Below are 21,467 nucleotides of genomic sequence, written 5' to 3' on the forward strand. Positions count from 1 at the left end.
TATCAAGCATATGCAACACTACAGAAAACAAGTATACTCTAACTTTTCGGAAAAGACCACAACTTGTATAGTAGAGAGCTCAAGCAATAATCAGCTGAGATTATCTTCATATGCAGTACAAGTTACAGAGCTCTAAACCGACAAACAGAAGAAGAAAAAAATACCCATTCATGCAAACCAAAGATACCGTATTCGCTGATCAGGAAGAGAGAGAGAGAGAGAGAGATATACACTTGCCATGGACATCAAGAAGAAAATAATAACACGGACCTGGCTGGAGTCAAGCAGGCGAGAGAAAGGAAGAAATGTGAAAATAAGCAACAACAAACGTTTACAGTTGGGTTATCACCAAGGCATTCATACTATGGTATGGGGGGCATCGCAACTGAGGCCAGAGTCAGCCCTCCCCGCTTAAGTATCAATCATCATCAGAGTCATCCCGCGGTGTCCGCCTCCCAAAATCATTCAGTCGGGACCATCACGCTCATTGCTCCTTTGACTCTGATGCAGGCTGTGCAACGTCTGTCATCTCTGCATCTTCCTTGTTGTCCTTGGCTTCGGACCCAGACCCCGCGGGAGTCCCTGCAGCAGCACCAGCACTAGCACCACTGTCGCCCTCCGGCCCATTGATCCACGATCGGAACCGCTGGTTAGACTCATCCACCTGATCCTTGCTCAGTCCGTGCGCCCAGCTAGGATTATTGACCAGCTTCTCCATGAACCGGTCCCGCCGTCGTTCCTTGACAGCCGCTTCTTCTCTGGCCACCTCCTCCGCCGACTCGTCCGCGGCAGCAGTGGGCCGCCACCACCAGTCGGAACTGCCAGGCTCGTACAGAATGTGGTAGCTATTGGCGCAGATGCGGATGATCAGGCCGTCCTGGTGCACTAATGGCCGGTAGTACCGGTTGTACTCCTCCTCTTGCTCCAGCTTGGCCGGCAGGTTCCGCTTCAGGAAAGGCATGCGCATCTGCGAGAACGCCACGCCTTCCGTCGGATCCCGCATGGTATAGGCCGAGACATAGTACGACCACCGTGCTTCCGGGCTGAGTTCCTCATTCTCCAGCGTGGCGTCCTCCGGAGTCAAGAGCTGCACTGCAGTCTTCTTACTGCCAGGGTGCTGCAGAACGAAAAGTTAGCACATGAACAACTCATGTGGTGTAGACACTTACGTAGGTAATGCGGTACATATCGCCGTCCTTCACCAGCCGCTCCACTTGTTTGCGGTACTGGATCTCTTGGTTATGAGTGGTCTCCTCCCTATCGCGCTCCTTAAAGAAGAGGTTCATGATATCAGAGCTGCGGTCCTTGGAATCCCCACTGAAGATGGCTCCCGCGAATTTAGAGATACCAGTGAACATCTTCTCCAGGTTGTACAGCTGGTATCCGCTCCGCAAGTAGTATCGACGAAGGGTCTCCTCCAGATGCGCGGTCTCCATGTCGCCCTTGATCACTTCCTCACACATCCGCACAATCTGCTGATACAGATTGGCTTTCGGATCGCAGTCATAGAATAAGTCGGTGGGGTATTTGTCAATGAGATTGAGCTCCTGCGCCGGCTTGCCGACCAATGCGCGACGCACATCGGCATGAGCAATCTTCTCGTGCAGCTTGATGCGTAGCAGGCGTGAATACAAGATCTCAAAGGTACGGAAGAAACAGTAGATGTTCAGGTTGGCATACAGATGATGCACCTTCTTGCCATACGTCTCGTTGAGATTGTACTCGCGTTGCTGGTTGAAGTTGCCCTGGCCCGGATGTTCCATCCATTTTAATTCAGCCACGTCAAATGATTCAGCGGGGTTAGGAATGGGTGTCGACGGAACCAAAACCGCATCAGGGGTGACATCGCGACTATTCGGGGCACTGCCGTCTTTCTCGGCCCGGTGGACCTTTTCGCCAGCGCGTTCGAGAACGTCGCGGAGAAGACCCATCTTCTTCCCGGCGGCACCCTTGCGACTGCGCGGGGTGGAAGCGTCCTCTGCTGCCAGACTTTCATCATCGCCTTCGTCAATCGGAGGTGTGCCGCTCGACAACTCATTCATGTAGACATGGAAGGTATCACGGTCCATACCGAAGAAGGCTGGAATGAAGTCTTTGATGAAGTTCATCACCTTTTGAGGATCGGCCCCAAACCCAGCCGAGTTCCGGTCAATGAAGGTGAGCAGCAGGTGTGTGGCATCGATAAGAACAGCCGGGTCATCAAAGGTGTATTCGAATTGATGCCGGGGAACCTGGTATCCGCTCTTGCGTAGGTTTCGTCCCTCTTCGAATTTGTTCTGAATCTCGGTCTGAATGTGCTTCGCCACAAAGAGCTTCTTGTCGGTGCCCTTGCTGGCAATAGCTTGATGATCTAAACTACGCCAGTAGGCCTTCTGCATCTGCTCGCGCCAGATTTTGTCCCACTCGCGCTGAAGTGGTAGGTTAGCAAACAGACGTGAGACAAAATCCAAGCAAAGGACACCTACCTGGCTAGCCTTCCACTCTTCGCATTTCTGTTTCAGGCGGAACAAAATGATGGGCAGAACATGACAGGGCCTCTCGAACATCTCTTTGATAATCTTTGCGCCACGCTGTCGGTCGTAGATCTTCTTAATCACACGCTGGTAGATGGCTTCACTCTGACCGCCAAGTCCAGGAGGCAGCTTGAACGCAGCCCTCTCCGCATCGGTCATGACAAGGAACTGCTGCACAATAGGCTCGATGAGTTGGATAGTGCGCGTGCAAGCCTCAATATAATGATCGTAGTCGTGCCGATCCTCTTCAATCCGATGCAGAGCGTCCTCGAACTGGTTTTTGCGATGGGCCACGAATCCAGAGTCTTCGGAAGCCCATGTCGGGTGGGAAGCCCACTCATTATTTAAAACGCTGTAACAGAGCTGGTCGCGACCGCTGCAAGGCTTCTGTCGTTCACGCTTTGGCAACAACCGATAGCTCGGACCAAGCGAGCGGCAGTGTGACAAATTGACGAGGCCAGGCTCTTGTTTCGCCTTGACGTCAACGATCTTGTCTTCAGGCTCATCGACGTGCATAAAGCGCTTGAACCAAGCCATGAGTTCAGGGTTGGCGCCGATGTAGTTGGCAGCTCTCTTGACGAGAACGTGTCTGTCGATCAAGTCCGTGGAGTAGAGATTACACAACTTGAGGAACTCACTGAAAGTCTGTTTATTCCCAATATACTTTTTGACACGATCGAAGAAAGCGAACTCCTCTTGGGTAGGTGTCAAAGAGAAGGAGGGTTGAATCGGCTCGGGGAGCGCAGGAACCAGTGTGGGCGACACAGCTGGAGCTTCCGCCTGGGAGGGTTTATGATGGACCTTGGCTCGCTTCAAGACGTTAGCATACCTCATATTGTAGATATTGATGAACAAGGCAAATGTGATTAGGAAGGGGACAGAACGTGGATCGCTGAGATACGTGATGAACGGAGGTCGAAGCAGACCGGGGTTCAAAGTGAAGCGTATTAGACAGCAGTGTCCTCACCTTATTAGCAGCACCCGGTTGCATCGCTGGAGCCCGGCCAGCCTGGGACTCAGCCATCCGTGCCGTATCAGCCGACGGTCCGGATATTGATGAGCCCATGGTGGATGGGCCTCCAGGTCCACCCCGCCGTTTCTTGCCATCCTTGGCAGAGTCCTTGACATTGAACTGACCCAGAGGTGGCATCTTCACATCACGATTAGGAGTTTGTGAAGGAAGGTTAGGGGCGCTTGGGTAGCTTGCTTCTCCGCGAATGTTGCTCGTGGGAGCAGCCTCCTCGGCCTGGCGAGCGGCAGCCTGCTGTTTCGCATGAGCAGCCGACTCTGGGAGGAATTGCTTGAAGTCTTCCAATAGATCTGGCGCCGTGTTGAACAGCTGAGTAACCTGGGCATACACATCCTGAATTGGCTTTGATTCACGCTGGTATGTTTGCAGTATTTCCAGGAACTGCTTGTAGATCTCAGGAGCGCTTGCGAACCGATTCTGTTGAGTTTGCCTCGATGTTAGACGATTTGCAGACGAAGAACATCGAATCCTGTCATTCATCTCTCACCTTGATCTTGTTGACATAACTAATTGCATGATTGAACTCTACGGGACCACGCTTGTTCAAGTCTGCCTGGCCGCCCTGAAGCATTCCTGTTCCGACACCGGCTAAGTTGTTCATTGATTGGTTAATGTTGGGGCCTTGGGCAGGGGGTCCAGCCATGTGCAGCAATGAAGGCCTTCCCAAGCCTGCGGCAGCAGCGGCAGCGGCAGCAGAGGGAGCTCCCTGGAGATGAACGCCCCGCTGATCGGATTGGTGAGCCATGGCCGCCGCCCCTGCCGCCGCCTGCTGCTCTTGTTGGGTGGGAAAGTCGAAATGATGGTCCTGGGGCTGGTTCTGTCCACCCTGTTGTCCGAAGATACCGGGTATAATACGGGACCCAGGAGAGTATGACCCTGGCAAGTTGCCCTGTGGCTGAGGCTGCTGCTGGGGCTGCGGTTGAGGCTGCGGTTGCTGCCAACCAGGACGTGACTGCTCATAGTACTCAGCCCGACCGTGAGAAGTCATACCCCCGGATGGCCCAAGCTCTCCAGTGGACTCCAGGGAGTGTCTGGTACGAGGCATACTCAGAGTGTTTGTGCCTGACGGGGTTGTGACCCGAATCGCGTCCGGATTATCTTCTGTTCCACACTCGATCCGGTAGCCTGGCGGGAGGAAAGTGTTAAACCCTGAAATCAGAGTAGGGTGGCCGTTGAACAAAGTCGAAACGCGCTGGATCACCCCTGGGGTATCGATTCTGGTTCACGTCAGGAAAAATTCGCCAGGCCCGAGGTAGGTAATTGAATCTTACGCTTGGCTTTTGAAGTCCTTCATTATATCGAGGAACCGATTGTAGACATCGGGCTGGTCGACAAATCGGACCTTCACTTGATCTAGATAGCTGAGGGCATCCTAAGGAAACGACTGTCAGAATCTACCGGTCTGGGTCGAGGGCAAGGATGACAAACAAAAAACGAATCACCTACATTTAAAATCGGCTGCTGACCCTGCTGAGCGAGGGCAGCGACATTGCCAACAGCTCCGGGGATTGGAGGGCCTGAGCCGTTGAATCCCAACATTGCCTGACCAGGTGGTCCTGTAGGATGCTGCATGTAAGACCGCGGTGTTCCTTCGCCATGCTGCATCTGCTGGCCATAGAGCCCAGCCGGACCTCCAGATGTTGGCATAGAGCCCTGAGGACCATTTGTCGGGTTCGAGCTCAAATTAGAGAGAAGGCCATTGGGACCATGGATAGAATTCGGCACTTTAGACGCCACGGGCTGGTGCAGAGGGATCGAGGCAGCACTATGCTGAACCCCGTGATGCTGCTGCTCGCGTTGTCGCTCCAGCTGCTGACGCTCGATTTGTTCGCGCTCGCGCTCGCGCACTTCGCGTTCTCTGTGGGCTAGTTCCTCCTGGCGCTGCCTCTCCAGCAGTTCTCGTTCCCGGGAGTCCCGCTCGCGGTCACGACTCAGGGACTGGGGCGAAGGGTGTTGCATCGCCTGACCGATACCCGGTAAAGAGTGGCCAGGATTGTGAGAAGGGCCCTGAGGGTGTTGTCCGTACGTAGGAGGTTGGTGTGGGCCGCCATGACCGTGGCTCAACTCGGCCAGACCAGGAAGGGAATGACCACCGGGCTGGTTCGCGGAGTGATAAGGACCTGACGACGCCAGCTATATCAGCAAGATGGACGCAAGTAGTATGAGAGGGAGAAGAAAGCAGAAGGAGATCCGAACCGGCTGGAGGTGGGAGGACTGGCCCAGTGGGTTGCGCTGATGGACCCTGTTGCGGTTGTGGGTTTTGGCTAAAAGACTCAGGTCAGTGAAATGCTCTGGACAAAGCTTGTCTACTTCAGTAGCAGGTGCTCATGGTCATGTACCTGAAGGAGCCCATAGGGCGAGGTTGCTGGTTCATCTGGTCCATTCCCGGATGCGCTGGCGGGCCACCGGGATGCCAGTTATCGTTCCCAGAAGAATTCATGGTCTATGCGCACGAAGCGTGACTCGGTAATATCCCTAAGCAAGGGGAAGGATGGCACGTGGCAGCTGAAGCTGAGAGATCGCCTGCTTGGTGGTGGGACGGTGTTGGGCTCGGCCTCTGTGTTCCTGTGTACGGGGGCTTGAGATTCTGTTCCTCCCAACTCAATTTCACAGCGACATCACTGTGCCGATGCCTGCCAGCTGCAGAAGGGTGAAACAGATAAGAAAATCCAGAGGAAAAGCAATCACAGAGAAACAGAAGAAGAAGCACTGACTGAACAAGGAGAATACCCCATGAAATGACAGTCTGAGTACTAAGTAGTAGAGCGAAAGCCGTGGGTGATGCTTTGCGCGCAACCGATCACGGATGGTCTCCGGAGTGAAGGCGGAGAGGCATTTGACCACGCTAAGCTATCTTGAGCGATAGCGTCACCCTTCGGGGTTAAGGATGTTCCGGAAAAGGCGGTGGAATAAGTGATTGGCTGGTATGGCACGACGCAGCAGTGCCTGGGCGGGCTAGTCACTCGGGCTTTGACTTTCCCGACGTCATTGACCTGATCAATCCGGCCTCGACACTGCCCGACTTATCCGCGTCTCCAGCCTAGCAGGAGCGCACCATACCTCCAGCTGGACCTGCATGCACTTTGTATAGCTAGCGAGCGATTAATTTCCTGGACGGAGGCATGCTACGCACAAGTGACCAAGGTGGCCAGAAAAAACAAAAAAAAAACAAAAAAACAAAAAACCTCCGCCTACCAATTGAACTTAACAGGTCCCTGCTCTCGTCTCGATACAATCGATTGTGTTCTAACACCTCTCGCGCAGTAAACAAGTATGCCGAAGAGGCTGTCGTAGCGTGGTCCATATCTAAAGAAAGCTAGTATGGGATAGGGAAGGGAGAACAGATAAACCCTCTAGAAGAACCACGTAGTCTTTCTCTATCAAATTCCATTGAACGCCTCCCCAAAACAATCATCAAGCATGACTGGGTCCACTGTAACAGCAAAGATGGAAAGCGACAGGAGGGACATGGCATCCGAATGTCAACAGACAGCAAGTAGAGAGAACAGACGGACAACAGACTTCGAAACATTATTGCGCGACCAAGCTCCAACAAAATGAAAAGCGAAGGACCTGAACTTGAACTGGCAACTTAATTTTGGATCTGGAAATGCTGCTGCTAGGAGTTTCATTTGTCTCATATCTGTCCCATGATTGCTCTGTTTCACATACTGACACGCCCTGTCCAATTATGATTATAGCCACCTGGTCGAAATACTTACAATGCGGAGAAGACAAATAGCTGTTGCATTCGGTCAGCAAGGGGACACAACAAGTCGCACGTAAACAGATGCACTCACGTTATTGGTAGCAGCAATAGCAATACTGTCCTCATAAGGATGCCAGCTCATATGCAGGATCTTCTTGTTGAAGTCGATCTGATCCGCATCGGTCTCCTTCTTCATCCGGCTGCCAGGGCCAGCAGGGCTGCCAGCTCTCGACCCATTCTTCTTGCCGTTGGCGCCCTTGTTCATCGGTGTCGGGACGCCAACCTTCTTCGCCTTGAAAGCAGACTTGTCGGCCTGTAGCACGATCTCGGTCTCCTTGCTCTGGTCGGTGGGGTAGATCATAAAATTGTTGTTGTAGCTTCCGGTCATCACATTCTCCGCGTCGCCCGAGAATACAACCTCGAACTTGTCGAATATGCTATCATTCTCGTAGGTGTCGCACAGACGGGGTCGCAGGTGCTCGTGGATGGGGATCGTCTTCACGGGTTGTCTCTCCATGTTGACATCCCAGATCTTGACCGTCAAGTAGTCCCTCGATACAATGTATCGGCCATCGTGCGAGAATCGTACGTCGGAGATGGAGGAGATAATCTCGGAGAAGAAGGAACGGGAGGAGGCGTCTTCCTCTTGCTCGAAAACTATGCGAGAGCATCATGTCAGAATGAGAGCACTTCATGAGGATTGGCGGATACATACGTTTGGAATGCTCGTCGCACAATGCTCGCTGCCGCATATCGGCGAGCTTGATTGTGCCCTTGGAGCTGGCGTACATGAACCAGTTACAGCTGACCGGGTGGAACTCAGCAGCTGTGATTACCTCTGTAAGTTCCTCCATGTTCGCAGGTTTGATGTCGACGATGTTAAAGCTCTGGTCTTGGATATTCAGGTTCCACAGGTTGACCCGGAGATCATCGCTGCTAATAAACGTCTCCCCATCGCTGTTGACGGAAATGCTATTGATGTGATACGCATGCGCATTGGCATAGGTCCTTCGGGGGACCGCGGCCACCACCGTATCATGATGCGTCATCCGAGGAAGCTTCAGCATGGAAGGATCCTTGAAGTTTAGCCGGGGCGCACGGGGCGCGCCGCCGCCACCAACACCCGCGGGGGTCAGCTCGCTCGAGAGGTTGTTCTCCGCAACAACCTTCAGAGATTTGTCGAACACCTTCCACAATTTTATCGTCTTATCGTTCGTCGAAAGGAGAAAATGAGATGCATTCTGCCGTCTGCACCATTTTATCTTGTTGATCTTTTCTTCGATCTCCAAAGATTTCAAATAATCAAACTCCGGTTCGTGCGACTGGAATTCGGTGTGAAATTTGTACTCGCAGGTTTTTTTCTGCACCGAGCATTAGAATTGGCCGCTCTTATGATGAAAAATAGTCATCCGTACCGTTTCATTTCTCTCAAACAACACCACTCGTCCTCCCTTATCACCCGTAGCTAAGTAGTTTCCGGTGTGGTCAAACTCAACGGTCGAGATAATATCAGCTGTGGACAAAGGTCAGCTATCCGGTAGCAACCAATAGAGCTTTATGTGTGATGCTCCGAACAAGGCGAACGTATCAAGACAGGTCTCTGATTCACGTACCTTCTGTGATATCCTCAACGTCCCCTTTGTCACCGAAGCATCTATTGACCAAGATTAGTACTACGAGCAGGGATAGACTGGATCCAGCGAGACGGAGTGATTCCACGAGGGTAGTTCAAAGCCTGCCGCGAGAGACATTGATGGAAAGAGGATACGGCGCGCTCGCGGAAGGCCCATCCGACGAAGAGGATATTTGGCAGGTGGTACTTACTGCGTGAATTTCCAGGTGGGAGTACCTGGATCCCTGTCTACCATTTTCTTCCGAATCTACCCTCTATTGGGGCAGTGTCCAGGAAACACGAAGGAACGGTGTCAAGATCCACAGGTCGAGGATCTTGGGTTGAGAAAATTAAGGTGGGGTCTGCCGATATCGATATCGTGCGGAGAGACTCGAGCGGGAGAACTTTTCAAGCGATGATCTATGTGGTGGGCGACTAGAAACCAGGATCGATTGATGCGAGGAACGGCGAGGTAAGACGACAAGTTACGCTATAGGGATGAGGTTTGCGTGAGGATGAGGTAGGTTGTTGCAACACTCGGGTGGAAATGCAACGGGCGGAGAGGAAGGAATCAAGGTCGTGATGTCCGCCGACCAGGTGAATTGGCAGAGACCGCGTGAGTCACTTGGAGGCTGTAGAAGACGAAAGATTGACAGCCAGAGCTGACAAGATCAGAGGCAAGATAATGGTGAAAAGAATAAGGGTTTTTGGTATTTTTTCCGTGGGGGGGGGGAGTTTTTTTAGCCTTGCCTCAATCTCCCTTCTCTCGGGTGCATCAAGACTGGAGTGGGCGGGATTATCTATGAGAAAAGAGAAAGAAAACTCAAGGACAACGAGACGAAACCGGCCAGGTGAAATGGCCGATAAATGGTGAAAAAGCAGAGAGAAGGTGGGAGTTGAAAAGGCGGGATGAATGGGGGGGTGATGGAGGAGGAGGGGAAGTGGGAAGAAAGAGAGGATGACGATACTGGGCGAGATGGGAGGAGGAGGAAGAGGAGTGGTGGTGGTGGTTAGAGTGTGGTTGAGGTGAGGCGGTGGTTTGGAAACACCCGTCGGTCGGTGGTGGTGGGGAGAAAGGGAAGAGAGGGAAAGAAAGTAGTGGCTGCCCATAACCCGTAAAACCCACACCCACCTATTCGCAGCACAACCCAACCTTACCTAGTATTTAGTAGTAGTAGTAGTAGTAGTAGTAGTAGTAGTAGTAGCTGCTGGAGTAGCTGGGCGCTGACATCAACCACTCACTCCCTCCTCTGCATCATTCTTCTTTCTGAATAGATCGTTGATTGTCCGTTCTGGGAGTCGTGTTGAAACATGATTCAATGGTTCCTGAAGGAGCTCTCTGTCTTGCTTATTTTATTTTTGTCTTTCCAACTAAATTCGTTGTGAATTGCTATTCAAACAACACTTCCAGTCATTCCTCTATCTGCATACTAACATGTTATAGAGCTTCCAGACCATCTTCAAACTACTATGAAGCCAACTATTAACAACACAACACGAACGAATTGGCCATTCAGCTGCAAGGAATAATCCCCAATGCATCACAATGATCTGGGATCTTGGATTATTTCGGGTATAACTGTTATAACTGAAGCAATTCTCCCACGACCAACTTCCCCTTCGGGCGTTTTTAGTTGCCTCGAGAATCAGGGTTCCATCACCATGCCGGCCTGAGGCCTGAGGCTCTTCACATGCTTGCTCTTCCTCCGTCCACACGACGACGAGGACGCCTTTGAACCGAACACTGACTATATAATTTCCCCAAGACAGACTAACCCAGTTGCAGACGTGCTTGATTTTCTTTATTCTCCATTTTCTTTGTTCTTCCAGCCCTCATTGACAGACTGGGTTGATCCGACTTTCCCTCCCCCCCCCCGCTCGTCACGAACCATGCCCGACAACCAGAAGCGGGGCAGCCGTGACGACAAACCGGCCAACCCTCACCGCAAGGAGCCCGAGCCCAATACCTCCGCCGGGGCCAACGAGGGCGAGCAGGATGGCCCGTCGCTGGCCAGTCGCATACAAAGCTCTGCGTCAGGTCTTGCAAAGCATGTTTTTTCCTCCTCCGGCCCGCCTTCTGCAGAGACCGCTCAATTGCTGGCCGGCAGCGGTAAAGCCGGGCCTTCGTCGACCTCCTCGCAGTCCGCCCTAGCAGCAGCGCAACAGTACCACGAAACCACCCACTCGAGCTCCTCCCGAACGGCAGATCGGGCATACTCCGCACAATCTGAACCGTTCCGATCGTCCTCGACAGCCCACGCCGGAGGGTTCGAGCTCCCCGGGCTCACAGAGGAAGAGTTCCAGCTCACGTTCGGGGAAGGGTCCCTCGACGGCGACAATGGCATGTACCTTGCAGCAGCCGCACCGAGCGCAGCGGAGCTAAGCTCAGTTGACGTGGATAAAGGCAAGGGGAGATGGACACCGAGTTCTCATCAAGGCGGCGAAGGAATACTGTTTCGTGACAGCCGAGGCAGGACGTCCGCCCTTTCCTCCGACGGCGCCGCAGTCGTCTCGCTCCTCTCCGACCAGACCTTCGACCCCAATTTTCCTCCATCCGCCGACGAGCCAGCCGAGACCATCGAGACAGAACTGTTATCCTCGCTCCAACTCAGCCCCGCTGAGATCCAGATGATCGAGTCCTTCCGTCGAATGCTGCCTCCCTCTAGTACTACACACTCCACCACAGCCCCTAATCCGACGAACCCCCGCAGCCTTGTCCCCGACATCAGCGACTTCCTCGACTCCGTCCCGTCAACCGCGAACACAGACGCAGTGGACCTGCGCGATGCCGTCCTCACGGGGCTACCCGGCGCAGCGGACTGGCTTACGGTGGAAGAGCGCTATCACGACGAAGTCTGGGGGTATCTGCAGCCCACGCTGGAAGCCGCCGCCCAGGAGATGCAGGCCAGGGACAATGGCAGCCAAGGGGGACAAGGAGCAGACGAGGGGCCTGCTGTGCGACGGCTGAAGATGATTCTGAGGCACATGCAGACGAGTTCTGGTGCGTAGACCGCTATGCTTAATCATGGTGTGTTTCTATAAGTGTAGGATAGGTAATATGACTCGGGGTGTGTACTACTCATTAAGTAACCCGCTACTGCACGCATGCCCTGTAGAGCTACCGTGTATGTACAGGAATCAGGGTATCAACATAAACCTCCAGTCATTCAAATGCACTACTACTGCATACAACCACATGTATAAGAACACCATCACCAGCCATATACACCCTAACCATGAAACCACCAGGACCTCCCCAACAACCACCTATCTACGCACACAATCACCCGTAACTCGCCCAAAACCACAAAACAGCTCAACCACCCACCTCATAACCATTCCAAGATCCTCCAAGTCACCGATCATTGCACCTTATCCACGACTAACCACCTCAAACGTGAAAAGCCTCTACTCCCACTATCATGACCCCATACATGAAAGCACATACAGCCACAGCTTATCCCAGGGCTAAGTTATTCTAGCTCGGGACACTCAAGCTCATTCCCAGACACTGGATGGCGTTTTATCTTACAAAACTTTTCACACTATACCCTGTCGTAATAGAGATCATACCCTGCTCTATTGGACTTCCCTGCTTTGAAAGGTATTATATCCTGTTCTCTTCTATACTATACCTTCTTCCGATGGATTCCATACCATTTTCTATCTACACAATACCCATCTCTGATGGATAAGGATAATGTACACAATACCCTGCTCTGATGTACAACCATAATTGATACTTTAGCCTGTCTTCAACAGACATTATACTCTGTTCCATTCTAAACCTCGTTCTAATGGAACTTACACCATATTCTAAAGGATACCCAATTCTACACCAGAACCCATTTCCCCCCCTATAATCCTCTCTATCCAACATATCCCTCCGCTCCAAATATCCCAGCCCAAACAGCCCGTCACCGGTTCCATCACGTATCACACTCTTACCGCTACTCCTACTCCTACCCCTAATCATAATCTAAACAACCCCTACCCCAGAGCCTAAGGATACAACTTAGCCCCAGAGAATACAACAAACAAACCCCGTGTACTCAACCCGGCACCATAATCCCGTGCGCATTGTAGTAGAAGAACGATCTTACTCCGATGAACTCGGCTACAATCTCAAGGGGAAAATGGTCCTCGTCCAGAGACTGATAACAATGTAGAAGTCGCATCCAGCTCTTTACGGAGGGACTGGTAGTGACCTCGTCTATAGACCCGTAGCAAACCGATCAAAGTCCATGAACTACCTTGTAGCAAGAGAACATTGACTTTGTGTTGGCGGGGGGGCCTATCTCTACGTATGCTCTGATTATTAGCGAGATGACCGACCTTGAAAAGAAAGCATACCCCTAGACCGAACGGGTCCGGTTCTGGAAAAAAAGAAAAAGACCATGATAGACTACAAGCCGCTTTCTTATAGTTGACATATATGACAAGACCGCTTCACGGGCATGGTGGGACCGATGGGATCTTTCCAGCCTCAGTTGCAGGGCATGTCTCCCTTGCCTGGAGGCGCACATCTCATACCTAGCTTGTAGTGATGCGGTGTATTGTACTGGACTATCTATCGGAGACGGGATCTAATCTACACAGGGTGTAATACCTGCTATCTTAGGACGGGATTGGGGTTGTCTCCGTGGCGAGTAGGTTTCTTTATTGAGTTGTGTGCATACTCATATCCCCCCGGTAGCAGGTACAGGCGGACTCGCCTCTATTGGGAGAATAGTCAAGCTCACCTTCTACACAAACACATCCCACCTCATCACCAACAAGCATCTACGTCGCATGCCATCACCACAACCTGAATCAAATTCATCACTAAAAAATCACATTACCCAATCATATCGCTACCTATGTACAGTACAAGTAAACCAAAGAAGAACATCCGCCCTCGTAGTTTGTCCAACAAACACCCCACGAATCAACCTCAGCCACCTAGTGACAGCCAGTCGTGGTCTTAACCTCAACTCAACCTCAATCAGGTCACGCCATCGGCCCTCGTGCCCTCCCCTTCCCAAACGTCGCCTTCTCCGTCAACTCCTCGGACCAGATCTTCGTCTCGAGCGTCTGCAGCGACTCCACCGTAAACGGCGACACGAAGCCTACCATGGAACTTCGCCACATATTCGCGGGCGCGGGCCGCAGGCTGCTGCTGGAGGAGGTGGTGGGCGGGGTGGTGGGGTACGAGTCCAGAGTGGCGGGTGTGGATGAGCTGGGGCGAGCGAGGTCGGCGTGGGTTGTGCTTGTGGTCGTGCTCGTGGTCATGCTCTTCGCGCTGAGGGACTCGCCGGCCGAGGAGGTTGGTCTCGACGACGAAGAGACCAACCCGGGGGTTAAACAGCTCGGAAGTGGGGGATGATATGAACTGTCCGTCGAGGATAGCTGGGTGTCGGCGCTGCGGATACTACTCGCCGTTTTGGAGGTGGTTGTGCCGGTGGTGGCTTGGGATTCGGCGCGGGGCCGGAAGTGTAAGGAGGAGGAGGCGGCGGTCTGGGCCGAGTCGATGCTGGGCCGGGACTCGTCCGCCGTCGTGGAGGCGTCGTCGTCGTTCTCTTCGTACTCCTGCCCGGCGGGGATGTAGCATTTCGAGATCAGGTCGTTCTGGATGCACATGATCTTGTTCAGGGAGCGGATCAGGGCGAACTTGAACCGCACGGTCATCTCCGGGTGGAGCGAGATCCACTCGATCAGAAGATCCTCCACGTACCGTAGACAGGCGTTCATGTGGACGTATTCGATGTTCAGGGGATGCAGCAGCACTTTACCGGTATGCATTTTCCTACCACCAGCGGATTAGAGGATCGGCGGCGCACGGTAGAGCTGTTCGAGACTCACCCTACCTTCTCCAGGTACTCCCAGTACTCCATCTGGCTCGGGTCGTTACACAGCCGAGTCAGATACCACTTCCAGAAGATCTTGCGGCGCTCCACATGGGGACTGTCAATGGTGAATAAGTCTTCGACGTGCGCATGGCAGGCGGTGTTGCGAGTCCGTAACGCACGCGCAGTGATGTCGAACTCCAGCATTTTGGAATATAGGCGATGAGTGAGGTCTGGGATTGCGGTCTTGAGGTACTTGGCCCCTTTGTTGAAGACGATGATATCGTCTGAAGACAAGGAGTCAGCATCTCAGTTCAGCAGCCAGACAGATAATTCGTACCATCGACCAGATTCAGGAAGGCCTTGAGGTACGCAATGCGCTTCTTGAAGTCTGTGTATAGCTCCCGACGATCCACATGCCGGATATCAAACTGATCCAACTTGGGCCTGTTCGGCATTGTGGCTAGATAGCTGGCTATGCAGTTGAATCCCTTTTGAAATGGTAAACAACGGTGATGGTGCGCTTGACAATCAGTTGAGCGAGCGAGGGTATCGAAAGAGTCTGTGGCCAGCCACCAAACGCTTTTAGCGGGTCGAACAATAATAGAAACCAGAATTCAGGAAAACGATTGACGTCGATGCAGCGGCAGGACTCGCGTGTGTCAGGCAGGAGGCCCAGCATTTGTATCATTCTCGCAGCAGCCCTCAGCACGCGACTTTTTCTTTTCAGCCATGGAGGGCCCGTCGGAAATCTGGGCCTTATCGCGCAACCAGGTAAGTCCCCTCCCCACCCCTCCAAATGACACCCAAACCACTCCCCTTACCCTTTCACCTAACACTCAACGTAACCTCGGAGCAGACTCAATTCCACGGAAAAGTGCTCGCTCGCAGGCTCGCATCTCAGTCAGCACTGCCCACTCCTGCCGTCATCCTGTCCGGACAACCCGAGTCAAGCAGCGGCCAATGGCCAAGCGGCAATAGATTAAGATACTTGAAGCAAAGAGACAAGTGCCCCCCACTTCGGGGGGAAGAACAACTTCAATCCCCCCCTGCTGGTCCTTGGGCCCGATTCCAGATTGCCAGTGGTCCAGCAGCGTTTTCAGCTCGCCGGGTTCCTTTGCCCCGATCCCACCCCGCAATTGGGTGATAATGGCAGTGGAGCCCACGAACCGAGATGATCATAAATGAAGGGAGAGGAAAAGAATCGTAATAAGGGGGACGATCCCGAACCACAACGAGGGGCAAGGTAAGAGGCTCTCTCTCTCTCTCTCTCTCTCTCCCTCCCTCTCTTGCTCATCTTCGGCCGAGGGCGGATCTGTCTAGGCCGGGCTTTCGCCGGCGATGAACAGGGTTCTTGTTGTTGATCGTGGATTGTTGTATCCGTTCGATTCGTATTCGATGGATTCGGTGGTGGTGGAATAAGAGAGACATCTTAGGTGACCAAATTACAGCGCGAAGTTGGTTAATTGTTGCTGTTGTTGTTGTTATTGTTGTTTCTGTGCCCCTTGCCCATTGCGTTGCCGTCGTCGGAATGGGCCGGATAATCGATCTGGTCAGCACAGGCAGGCGATCAGGCCACTTGCGACGAGCCGGTCTAGTCCAGATAGGTCGAATTCGACTTCATGCTTGTCCCTGTACTAATAGTGACAAGTGGAGTCAGACACTGATCTAGATGGGCCTTGTAGACCTTCTTTCAAGTGACAGCCAGTGCAACCAGTGTGAATGGTGATGGCCACCAAAACAATAAATAATAAACAACCCGATCCAAACAAGATCGATCCTTAGATAAGCGCAACCACCACAACCTTGTTCAGCTTTAACATAAAACAAAGCCACAAAAACAAATCTCACCGAACACGAGCTTAAAGGTACAGCCCAGTCCAGCCCGATCCAACTCTACTAATGATAGCAATCAACATAAAAAATAATCAAAATCAGCCGCAATAATCTGACCTATCCACCACCACCAAACAGGAAAGAATCAGTTTCACGCCGCACGAGGGAGGGACAGGCTCTAGAAACCCGAAATCAAGGATCATCACCAGGGTCCGTTTCAGATATCACGTCAACGCACAGAAGTGCAGTAGTACTGTACCTGCATGCATCCATGATGCAGTGGCAGACACGGGCTACAGTTTCCTTGTCCAGGCGCTGCGCTGGGACCCCACCCTGGCAATAATAATCAAGTACAGTACTTACTACTGCCTGAGCGGGGGGATACATACGCAGAATGGTATACATACATATACCCCGGTCTGCTCCACCGGCCTCGCCTCATCACTGACACTCATCCCGATCCCAGTTCTTAACGGTCCCCTGCCACTGACTTACTGTAGGTACATGCATTTCCCCTCTCGTAACTACTAATACCCTGGCGTAATGACGAGGGGCTCGTGGATTTCGCCCAAGCGGGCAGGCAGGTAGGCATGCAGGCAGCTGCCCGACGGTCCTCTTGTCTGTATCTGTGTCTGCCGACATGTCGGTTTCACTCGGGTTGAATGCCGGGATATGTTGATATACTGTACCTAGGAGGGGTTTAACTCGGAGTACGTATTCGGGGCAGCGGAGACAAAGGGTACTTCGGCTTAGTTCTGTTGACTACCTGCTTCCCTATCGTGTATATTGCCGAGTTGATCGTGGATACATCATGGCCGTTGGAGATGCATGCGCTCCTTGCAACTGCTGCATATATAGCTCGCCTGTTCTAGGTGGGGGGAAAGGGGTCTATCGACTCTCTGATTGTGTCTCACCAATACAGCTAAGAAGCTTCTACAAACGAAGGTCTGATATGAGACGCTATACCATGAGATAATATCATTGATGACATGTACTGGTTGTATTTTACAAACACCAGAGAAAGAAACAAAGACACATCTAAGCTCCATCACAGACATGCATCACAAAAAGAGACATAATAAACTGACTAGGGTATGTATCGACAGGGCTGTAAGATCATTTTCTTCCCAAAAACAAAAAAACTAGACTCTAACACGCAATTCACAGCTCTAAGCTAGGAGTCTGTCCCTTAACCCGGCCAATGACAATGTGAGCAGCGTACTTGGGGATGACCTCGTCGTCGTGGAGCATTGCGAATTCTGGTAACGGGTCAGTCTCATGGGTCTTGAAAAGAAAATAAACAGAGCAAAGGGCAACCAACCTTCAGTGGCATCGCGACCCATGAAGTTGAACAAAGCATTGGCGCCGCCCGGGTGCTCGTCCAACCAGTTGGTCACGTCTAATACAACACCCTTGACCACGATCCACAGGTCGTCCTTCTTGTTGTGCTTAGCAACCTCCTCCATGGTGTATTCCTTCTCAGGGATGGTGAACTTGGCGGGGTTGTTGGGCTTGGCAGTCTCCGGGGCACCCGCGGGGGTCGCGCTAGACTTCGCGCCCTGGACGGAGTCAGCAGGAGTTCCGGCAGCCGCAGGGACTTGGCCACTACCACTACCGGCTCCAGTCCATTCGACGGCGATCTTGCCGGGGGTGGACGGGTCGATGTGCAGCGAGATCTGGCCCAAACGCTGTTGCGCGGTGGACGCGCCACCGGAGAGCAAGCGCTTGAAGAGATACTGGCTGGCGCTGTCACCAGCAACACGGCCATAGACGACGCAACCCAAGAGGGAAGAGCCACCAAGCCGGTTGGCACCGTGAACACCTCCAGCAAGCTCACCACAGGCGTAGAGTCCCTGGAAGGGCTGCTTCTCGCTGTTGAGAACCTCGGCGTGCTCGTTGATCTCGATACCACCCATGGTGAAGTGAAGAACAGGCTCCATCAGAGCCACGTGGAAGTCATCATCGATGCTGAATGGCAGGTTGTGGAAGAATCGCTTGCCCCATGGGTCCTTCTTCTTGCCATCGGCGATGGCGTTGTAGTCGTCGAAGGTCTTCTTAAGGGCGGCCTCGCCACAGCCGATCTCTTTAGCGAGCTCCTTACCAGTCATCTTCCTCATGAGGCCACGGCCAGAGTAGTGACGAGTGTGGAAGTCAAGAACGTTGGAGGCCTTGCTGTTGAGCACAAGGCGAATGGGCCACTTGTTCTTCTCCTTCTCCTTCCACATCTGTCCAGAGACATAGTCGCGGTGGCCCAGCTCATCAGAGAACCGCTCACCGTCCGAGTTGAGAAGAAGACCACCCTCACCACGAAGGGCTTCAGCAGCCAGGAACTTGAACTTGGCCGTGGGATCCTTGGGGTCAATGAGACCCGTAGGGTGCACCTGGACCTTGTCCATGTCAATGCCGTTAGCGCCGATCTCCATCAACATCTTCTGACCATCACCCGTGGCGTGAGTGCCATTGGTACTGGATAGACCGAAGGTGTCGGGACGGTGCTGCTTGAGAAGGGAGCCATCGCCGAAGTCGGCAGCGTAGCCACCAGTGGCCAGGACGACAACACCGTCAGCGGTGTGCGTCTCGCCGTTGTACTCGTAGGTAAGACCGGTGACAGTGTTTCCGGACTTGTTGATGGAGGTAACGCGGGCTTTCTTAATGATTTGGACACGGTCGGGCTCCGCCTCGGTGAGCTCTTCTAACCGTTGCATGAGGGCGTAGGTGATGGCCATTCCGGGGAACTTGGCATCGTGGCCACGATGTGTGCGGGGCTGTGAGTGACCACTGGGCAGGTCAGCATACTTTGTTGAGGCTATAGGAATGTCAGGGTATGGAAAGAGTTGGTACTCACCCCAGGCGGGAAACTAGCGTCAGATCGAGGTTGAAGACATCTTGCAGCCATTCAACCGCGGAAGCAGAATTGTAGGTCAAGACCTTGATGAGGTCTGGACGAGCCTTGTCTCTAGCGGATTTAAGGGTATCTTCGTAGAAGGTCTTGACACTGTCGGCGATTCCCAGATCGACCTGGGTGCGGGTCAGGGCACCATTGATACCGGACGTCGCTTTGGTGGAGTTGCCACCGAAGAAGGCTGTCTCAAGTCAGTACTGAGAAAAGAGAGGAACTTGCGCTTCAACTAGCGACTCGGAAGAAGACGCACCCTGCTTGTCGAGAACGAGGACGTTTCCACCGTTGAGGTAGATGGTGTGGGCGGCACTAAGACCGGACACTGAGAGACGAGGCAATGGTCAGCAATGCGGGGAAAGCTGGAAACGGTTAAGTGACACTCACATCCACCGCCGACCACAATAATCCGGGGAGCGGTCGTCATGATGTGAAGAGGGTATGTGGGTGAAGAAAAAAAAGAAAAGAAGACAGATGAGAGGAGGGAGAGTAGGAGGAGTATGAGAAGGAGTAGGAAGTATTTGAAGAAGGAAAAAGGAGACAGATGATGATGGGCAGATCTTAAGAAAGCCCAGGGATCCGGGGGAGAGTGAATTCCAATGTTCAGAAGCCGATCGGGGGAGAGTCGCTTTATCGGCCGAGGCTCATCCATACCCTGGCCATACCGTACTTACCGGTACCGTCTCCCTGTCCAGCGCTACCATCCAGGTACTGTATGTGAAAGCACAATACCATCTATCTGCATTCATTCAGATGAATAGTGCTTGCTATTGACAGCCTTGGATTGTCTTGACCCCAGCCAGTGTACAGATATAAGTTGTTGACTAGAATGCCATAAATTCACCTTAGGATATATCGACATCTACTACGTTACACAGGATATATACATCAGCATTCCTTAAGCTGTCTGCTACGAGCTTCAGCCTCGTTCACTGCTCCCATACCATCACATGCCGAAACAGGAGGATTTCCCCAGAAAAGTCAGCAGATGCTCTCCCCAGCCCATGACACAATGGAGCTCGAGTTTCTTTCACATGCACTGGGAAGAGCAAATAGGAGCATCGGATTAAGTCAGCACGTCAGCCCCCGCGGACGATCACTTTCTTCAATGGATCTGAGTACTGAATGAGGGTGACTTCTCCATGCTGGGGTTTTCAAGTGTCATCTTGGGTATCTTTCCCCGCCTGGACCAGTTCTAGCTGTGGCTTAAGCAGCGAGCTACTATCAAAACCATCATAAACTTCCAACTTTCAAGGCTGATGTGCACAGTTCAGCTGTAATAAATTCGTTTACAGATAAACACCACCTGATAACGTAAACCCCAGACGCACCTGCTCAGAATCCCTGCCTGCTATAGTAGCCCAAACATAATTATGTTGTATGTACCTCGGACCGAAGGGTGGCTTGATGAGATCAATATCCCCTCCTTCAATACTTACAGTAGTACAGTAAGTAGACCGCCATTCCCACCGTTACGTTCAACGCTGCCCCTACAACATAAAGTGTACACACCACAACCCACCTCACGCCCCATTAAGCCCGACAATCGAATTACCATCCCTGAAACCGTACAGAGAGCCAGGTACGGCAAAGCCACTGCAAACGTACGAGTCGGCAACGGATCACCTGACCTAACCTTCCGGCAACTGACCCTGCTGACAACACCACTTCATCCACCAATCAGCAAGCCCACCTCAAATTCCGAGCACGCGGTATGACGTAGACTTTCGTCTATTGAAATTCCCTTTTCGAGAACAATCAGTTGCCGACGAAATGAACGATGCGTCGCCGCCCCCTTGCAGGAGGTGTTTTTAAGGTTATCGAGATCAAACAAGCTCGAGCTCGAGCTTGACTTGAGGTACTGTAGTAGCGCCGTATTGATCGAAGCTTGGTATGAACGTCTGCAGGTATTACGCGGTGCGTGTTCAGTAATTACATGATTGGAATTGATAAGGCTTCGGGGGGAGATAGACCGAGAGCTGGGATAGATGCGTCGGGGAGTCGGGGTAATTGATGGGTTGTTGAGCTGGGCTTCCCTGCTGATTT

The 21,467-nt window shown here is 52.5% G+C and overlaps 5 protein-coding genes across 5 annotated transcripts; 1 reads left to right on the forward strand and 4 right to left on the reverse strand.

Annotated features, from left to right (window-relative positions):
* Nucleotides 1–94: 94 nt before the first annotated feature.
* On the reverse strand, nucleotides 95–6,307 carry BO97DRAFT_447014 (transcriptional regulator SIN3). Its single transcript, XM_025698719.1, has 9 exons — nucleotides 5,883–6,307; nucleotides 5,740–5,807; nucleotides 4,990–5,663; nucleotides 4,815–4,915; nucleotides 4,031–4,760; nucleotides 3,481–3,960; nucleotides 2,466–3,323; nucleotides 1,170–2,408; nucleotides 95–1,117 (listed from the first exon to the last, which is right to left on the reverse strand). Exons 1-9 carry the CDS (start codon nucleotides 5,981–5,983, stop codon nucleotides 485–487), a joined length of 4,884 nt encoding a protein of 1,627 aa, XP_025546436.1. The 5' UTR covers nucleotides 5,984–6,307; the 3' UTR covers nucleotides 95–484.
* An 861-nt stretch (nucleotides 6,308–7,168) lies between these two features.
* On the reverse strand, nucleotides 7,169–9,302 carry BO97DRAFT_264205 (protein phosphatase 2A regulatory subunit CDC55). Its single transcript, XM_025690922.1, has 6 exons — nucleotides 9,077–9,302; nucleotides 8,866–8,906; nucleotides 8,668–8,765; nucleotides 7,968–8,613; nucleotides 7,344–7,909; nucleotides 7,169–7,285 (listed from the first exon to the last, which is right to left on the reverse strand). Exons 1-6 carry the CDS (start codon nucleotides 9,118–9,120, stop codon nucleotides 7,262–7,264), a joined length of 1,419 nt encoding a protein of 472 aa, XP_025546437.1. The 5' UTR covers nucleotides 9,121–9,302; the 3' UTR covers nucleotides 7,169–7,261.
* Nucleotides 9,303–10,710: 1,408 nt separating this feature from the next.
* On the forward strand, nucleotides 10,711–11,930 carry BO97DRAFT_409152 (uncharacterized protein). Its single transcript, XM_025696003.1, has one exon. It carries the CDS (start codon nucleotides 10,755–10,757, stop codon nucleotides 11,871–11,873), a length of 1,119 nt encoding a protein of 372 aa, XP_025546438.1. The 5' UTR covers nucleotides 10,711–10,754; the 3' UTR covers nucleotides 11,874–11,930.
* A 1,923-nt stretch (nucleotides 11,931–13,853) lies between these two features.
* Nucleotides 13,854–15,147, reverse strand: BO97DRAFT_356873 (protoglobin family protein; the record flags this gene model as incomplete). The annotated part of the gene is made up of 3 exons (XM_025692187.1): nucleotides 13,854–14,649; nucleotides 14,706–14,976; nucleotides 15,030–15,147. The coding sequence occupies 3 exons, from the start codon at nucleotides 15,145–15,147 to the stop codon at nucleotides 13,854–13,856; spliced, it is 1,185 nt and encodes a 394-aa protein (XP_025546439.1).
* A 2,342-nt stretch (nucleotides 15,148–17,489) lies between these two features.
* osm1 (putative fumarate reductase Osm1) lies at nucleotides 17,490–19,995 on the reverse strand. Its single transcript, XM_025694295.1, has 5 exons — nucleotides 19,809–19,995; nucleotides 19,678–19,746; nucleotides 19,371–19,608; nucleotides 17,847–19,303; nucleotides 17,490–17,784 (listed from the first exon to the last, which is right to left on the reverse strand). The coding sequence occupies exons 1-5, from the start codon at nucleotides 19,846–19,848 to the stop codon at nucleotides 17,687–17,689; spliced, it is 1,902 nt and encodes a 633-aa protein (XP_025546440.1). The 5' UTR covers nucleotides 19,849–19,995; the 3' UTR covers nucleotides 17,490–17,686.
* Nucleotides 19,996–21,467: the final 1,472 nt, after the last annotated feature.

The sequence above is a fragment of the Aspergillus homomorphus genome (genome assembly GCF_003184865.1).
Source record: "Aspergillus homomorphus CBS 101889 unplaced genomic scaffold BO97scaffold_70, whole genome shotgun sequence".
In the NCBI taxonomy this organism is placed as follows: Eukaryota; Fungi; Ascomycota; class Eurotiomycetes; order Eurotiales; family Aspergillaceae; genus Aspergillus; species Aspergillus homomorphus.